The sequence below is a fragment of the Coturnix japonica genome, chromosome 6, assembly GCF_001577835.2.
Source record: "Coturnix japonica isolate 7356 chromosome 6, Coturnix japonica 2.1, whole genome shotgun sequence".
Lineage (NCBI taxonomy): Eukaryota > Metazoa > Chordata > Aves > Galliformes > Phasianidae > Coturnix > Coturnix japonica.
In genome coordinates, this window is record NC_029521.1 from 3,383,112 (window position 1) to 3,389,111 (window position 6,000).

The 6,000-nt window shown below is 39.9% G+C and overlaps 1 protein-coding gene across 1 annotated transcript in view; it reads right to left on the reverse strand.

The window, feature by feature from the left end:
- Positions 1-3,284, reverse strand: part of SH2D4B (SH2 domain containing 4B) — a 49,476-nt gene extending 46,192 nt beyond the window's left edge. Inside the window, exons 1-2 of the mRNA XM_015866115.2 lie at positions 3,124-3,284; positions 389-536 (exon numbers count right to left, since the gene is read on the reverse strand). Coding sequence (XP_015721601.1) covers positions 389-536; positions 3,124-3,224 — 249 coding nt within the window. The 5' untranslated portion in view covers positions 3,225-3,284. The remainder of the gene's footprint in view (positions 1-388; positions 537-3,123) is intronic.
- Between the last annotated feature and the right edge of the window lie 2,716 nt (positions 3,285-6,000).

Here is a 6,000-nt window from a genome sequence, read left to right on the forward strand (position 1 = left end):
GAGTGGGTTTTTAAGTCAAATGCATGAGCAATGCATACAAAATGCACCAAATACGTTCAAGCGGATCAGCTTAAAAAGATACATTCCAGAACTGATCATTTTTCCCCCAGTATGATTCACTCTGTAGAGCTGACTAAACAATTCCATCAGTGTACGAGCTGAATAACCCATATGATTGTCCTGACACTTTTGAATGACATATGTAATTTTTTTCCCCCCATCACTCACCCAGCTGTGCTTGTGAATACCACGTAGCTATCTGCATATTCCAGGATGAAAAAAAACCACTACTTTGGCTCTTAAAGCTAATTAATAAACCTGCAACCAAGCTGACAAGAACTTTGATTCTATGTAAGAACGCTGAAAGTCTAAATATGATTGTGCAAACCTTCAAATCCTCCTGAATCTTTTCCTCCTCCAATTTTGCTGCTTTTCGATCCTCCATTTCTATCTTCCATTTTTCTGCTACTATTCTGGCTTTTTCTTGAGCCATCGCATCCCGGAATTTCTTTGTAATTTCAGCTTCTTTTTGTCTCCTTCAGGAAAGGATTTGAAAATAAAAATAATTAAAGATACTTTAAAACACAGTTTTGGGGTTATTTTTTAATTGAGGATCAAATGTTAGTCAGTAGTACTAACATTTGGTTGCAACAAATAATTAGCGTAAGACATCATGGAAATACAAAAGAACAGAACCAAAACACATTTAACAAGAAACCTAGAAGAAACAGATTTCAGAAAACCATCTGGACACGAAACTTCATCAATTTTTTATAAAGGTCCCATTATTAATATAGTATCTTCTAAATTAGATAAGTGATTATTGGATATTTTCTAGTCATGACCTATCTTCCTCAGCTGAAAACAGATTTTTCTTATCAGTCTAGTAAACTGCAGGAACTTCTTGTCTGTCAAATAACAATGAAAATGCCTGCCAATTCTAACAGTAAACCATATATTACCCAGCGACAGCCTAAAAGAAGCACAGAGTGAAGTTTTAATCCCTGTTTCAATACACAATCATCAGCAGCAAGAAGAATCTGATAGGAAAAGCAATAATATAGAATCATCTGATATTTAATATGTTACTTCTGAGCACTGTACTGCAAAATTAAGTGCAGGAAGCGGGTGGCCTACATCCCAACAACATCAAGCATCAGAAAACTTATCAGTCTCTCAGAAAGCTCGAATAAGCCCTACTGGAAACACCAGCATGGCACTCCTAGTAATCAGCTTCTGAACTGCTGTGATAAGAACTAATACAAACAGTATGTACATAAAGCCAATTGGGAAAAAAAAAAAAAAAAAAAAAGGCTATATGTACAAAATACCCACTGTGGGCATGAATGTGTGATGCAACAAAAATTTTCTAATTTCATCTTCTCAAAACCACACTGTTTACCAGAATCACAAAACGGTTGGGGTTGAAAGATGACTGACCCATCTTTTGACTAGCTTGGGGCCACAATTAGTGAAGAGTATTTCATCCTTGAAAACGGTTGGTCACAAACGTTAAGTATTGTCAGAATGTGATAACATGAATAAGGTGTGACTGATGCAAGGGATGATCTTCTCTGTTAATTTAAGGCTTATAGAAGTCTAGTAACGAGACATGATCCATTTCTTTAATTGCATGTCTGACTGCAACCTTATACATTCCACTTGAAAATTAGCAAGTAACGTATTTATGTCAACTAAAAAGCATACCAAAAAAGTTGGTCATCTTTCCAGCAACCTTGAAACCTATTCTCAAATTCCTTTATCAAAACAGAAAGTGTGGTGGTGGTGTTTTTTTCTTGTTGTTGTTGTTTGGGTTTTTGTTTGTTTGTTTCCTTTTAACAGGCCTTTCATTATGGGGGAGATACTCCAGGTCCCCAGTCATTCTGGGGCCCTCCCCTGGGTTGCCTCCAGCAGGTCCCTGTTCTTAAACTGGGGAGCCCAGAACTGGACACAGTACTCCAGGTGTGGTCTCAACAGAGCTGAGTAAAGGGGGAGAATAAACCCCCTCGACTTGGTCCCCCTTGGTCACACACACCAGGACACCCAGGTCCTTCTCTGCATAACTCTTCTCCAGCAGGTCAGCTTCTAACCCATACTGATGAGTGCAGCTATTCCACTTTCAGTGTAGGACTCTGCACTTGCCCTTGCTGAAGGTTCCTCTCCATCCATCTTTCCAGGTCTTGCCGAATGGCAGTACAGCCTTCTGGTGCTTCAGTCATTCCTCCCAGATTTGTATCAGCAGCGAACATGCTGAGGGTGGACTCTATACCTTCATCTGGGTCAACAACGCAGATGTTAACTATGACCAGATCCAGCACTGACATCTGGGCAATACTGCTATATAGAGGCCTCCAGATAAATTCTATGCCACTGATCTCAACCCTCTGAGCTCTGCCAGTCAGCTGGTTCTCAGTCCACCTCACTGTCTGCTCATTTATCCCACACTTCCTATGCTTACTTATGAGGATATTATGCAAGACAGTTTAAATAAGCCTTGCTGGAGTCAAGGTATGCAACAGCCACTACTCTCCCCATATCTGCCCAGCTGACCATGACACCATAGAAGGCTACAAGACTCATTGAGCATGACTTCTCCCTGGTGAATCTATGCTGACACACACGATAACCTGCTTCTCTTCCACCTGCTTGGATATGGCATTGCTAAGAGATGACATGCAGAAAAATCACCTTCCCAGGGATGGAGATGAGGCCTCCTTCTTTCCCTCCTGAAGAACAGTACGACACTGGCTTTCCTCCAGTTCTCAAGCACTTCTCCCATCCTCCATCACCTTTCAAAGTCAGTAGAGAGCAACTTGGCAATCATCTCTGCCAAAGCCCTCATTTTTATTTACTTACAAACTGGAGAATGGTTTAACAAAATTCCTCAACAAAAAAAAAAACGTTCACTACAGTTTTTTTTTGTGCAAAAGGATTTGTATGTTTTAAATATTAAAATAAAATTAAATCTTTCACACAATAAAAAAAATCACCAAAACAAATGAAAGCAAATGTTGACAAGACATACTTACCATTTTCTTACCCACCATTACCTCACACCTTTCTATAAGGCCATGTGTCCCATTATGCCAAGTGGAACCTGAATTCAGATTCTTAAATCCTCACCATAGCTCTTCTGCCTCCTTCTGTGCTTGTTGCCTGGCACGTTCAGCTATTAGCTCCTCTGATATCTGTTCATACGGCTTGTCACCCGGGGCTTCTCCCATAACCCAGACCCAGACCTCACCATCCTTCCCACGCAGCCACTGCACATGTTTGCCATTACCTGCAACAGCCACCAGCAGAAAAAAAAAAAAAGAAGGAAAAAAGCAAACACATCAGTGCAGATCCAAATCCTTACATAAATATAGAGAGAAAGACCAGAAAACTATCGTTTGGAAGCAATTTACTATTCAGAATAAGACATGACAGGCCTGATGAAATCTACGTATCGGACCAATCCACCATGCTAGAAGTGGGGAAGAAAATATCAGTACATTTCAAAGCATACAGTCTTCCAAGACTCATGGCTCTACCAAAAAAAAAATAAAATCAGACATGAGTTTTCCAGAGTTTAGGGGACTGTGATACTTTTCGTTGCAGAAATAGATTGCTTTGCTTAATTCAGCAAAGGATGAACAAAGAAAGAGAAAAAGAGATGGAGAGATAGGAACAACCAGTAGCATCACAGAAGTAAGAGAGCTTTAGCCCACAGAGAATTCTGAGCGTCAGGCATACAAAGACCTGAGCTGAACCTTCACAAAAATCCAGGAATTCACTGCTTCCACTGTGTGGAGGAGGAGTTACAGAAACCCTACATGTTAGAGCACAACAATCAACAGTAGAAGCATTTCTTTTCCAGGAGGCAGTTCATAGGGATTAAGTTATTGGTTCGGTTTTCATGAAACATTCTATTGGAGGTGGTTGAGTCAACATCCCTGGATGTGTTTAAAAACCATCTGGATGTGGTGCTCAGGGACATGATTTAGCAGAGGATTGTTAGGGTAGTAGGGCCGTTGGGCCACGGTTGGACTTGAAGATCTTTAAGGTCTTTTCCAACCTGACTGATTCTATGATTCCATGCAAAAACCTATGGTCGCTATGTTGGCAGTGATTTCACTGGCACAGCTTGTGCACTCTTTACAATACAGATATTTGGCAAGAATTCATTTCTAAAACATCTGTGAAAGGCTTCCTGCTGAGCACAAAGGCTACTTGATTAGCTCATATATACACCACTTCACTCTTGAACATTTAGTTCATATACTTTTAAGCTTTTTAGAGATTCATAAGAAGAAATCAGTGAAAGCACCTTTTGCATCCATTTCTATTTCGTGCTGATTTCTTGAAACTGTCCTTCACCAAAGGACATTCCACCACAAACACTACATCCAAGATAGATAATGAAAATCATTTAAAAAAATAAGAAATACAGACGAAATGGCCACAAGGAATCAGCAGTTAATCTAACTTGCTCTATATTAAACAGGTTGTTCCAAAAGTAATACTTCCTATTTATTTCCATGGAAAGGACAACTGATAAAAAAGAACAAAAACATTATTGTAGAGAGCAAATCCTCAGCTAACAAATACTATTTTTCAACATAGTCACCACCATCAGCTAGGTATTTTCAACAGTCATGAACAAGTGCCTCCTGCATTTTGTGCTTGTACAAATTTGCATCAGCAGAAGTAACCAAACGTTGCTACTGTTGAAACACAACACCCATTGCCTCACTGCACTCACATCAATTGTTTGGTCTCTGTAAATGTCCAGCAAACCCCAGCAAACATTAATGGATGCCTTTTTTATTTTCCACACAGAGGAATTCAGTGACACATTTTGCTTCATATGCACTTCCGTGTCAGATGCCATACTGTCAGACTGCCCCTCAGCTGCCATCTGTCACATGGCATCAAGACATAATGGATACTGGTGGGAAGATTCAACCTCTACTGCCATGCCACCAATATCCGCCTGTGAGGTTGTGAACCAACATAATAAAAGTCATTACTTTCAGAGCAGACCACACATTCTGCTGTATTTTACCCTCTTGCCTTCAAATTGAGACCAGTATTTTTTTCTGTGGCCACTTGTGGCCCTCCAGAAAGCATTCTGCCTCATTTCATGATATCAAGAATCAGACAGCCCTCACTTTCCTAGTTAGTTTTTCTCTGATCACTCTTGTAGGAGTTAAAATATATCCAGTCTTTTCTGAACCCTCATTTCAAGGTTTTTGGTTGTTTTTTTTCCCCCCACATCTTTATCTTCTTCATTAGCTTTGCTACTCCCACCATCTTCAACTACCTGCTGTTCTACAACAGGGAAACACCCACTTAGCCAGATTAAGTTTTCCCAGTGTATAATCAATAATAATTTTGGCATCCCAGACTGAAGAGAGAAAACTGCAGAAGGGAACGAAGCAGGGCTGTAGGCAGCAGGTCACACCAGGGCCAAACCACATTCATAAATGTTTATGATGTAAACCGAAGGCAACAAACATACAAAATCTCTCAGTGAAAACTGATATTCTACATCAAATTTGAAAATGTGATTTGTAAGAATTCCCTCTGCTGGCCTAATTGTACTAACTTCCTAGAGTGGAAAAATTTAAGCTAGTAATGTTTTTCTTCAATAACCCCTAAACACTTGGTCCTTTCACAGTCTATCAGATTACGTCTCAGGATACAAACGTGAACATATTCTACTGTGGTTCTGTTGTGTTGTGCTAGCCTAACATTTACAATGTATTTTCTCTTACACAACATTTGAAAACCATCTACCAAGAAAAGATTCATCATATCAGTGTGTCCCTAATGCTGTCATTTCACTTACCCGAGAAGTACAGAATGATTTCCTAGGGGTATTGTATCTACATTTGAGAGATGTAGATTTGACAGCCAGACCACTTGATGAGTAAGGAATTGGCTGGTTGGTGCATTCACAGTGTTTGCAGTCAATGGCTCAGCATCCAGGTGGAGATCAGTGATCAGGACTGGGTT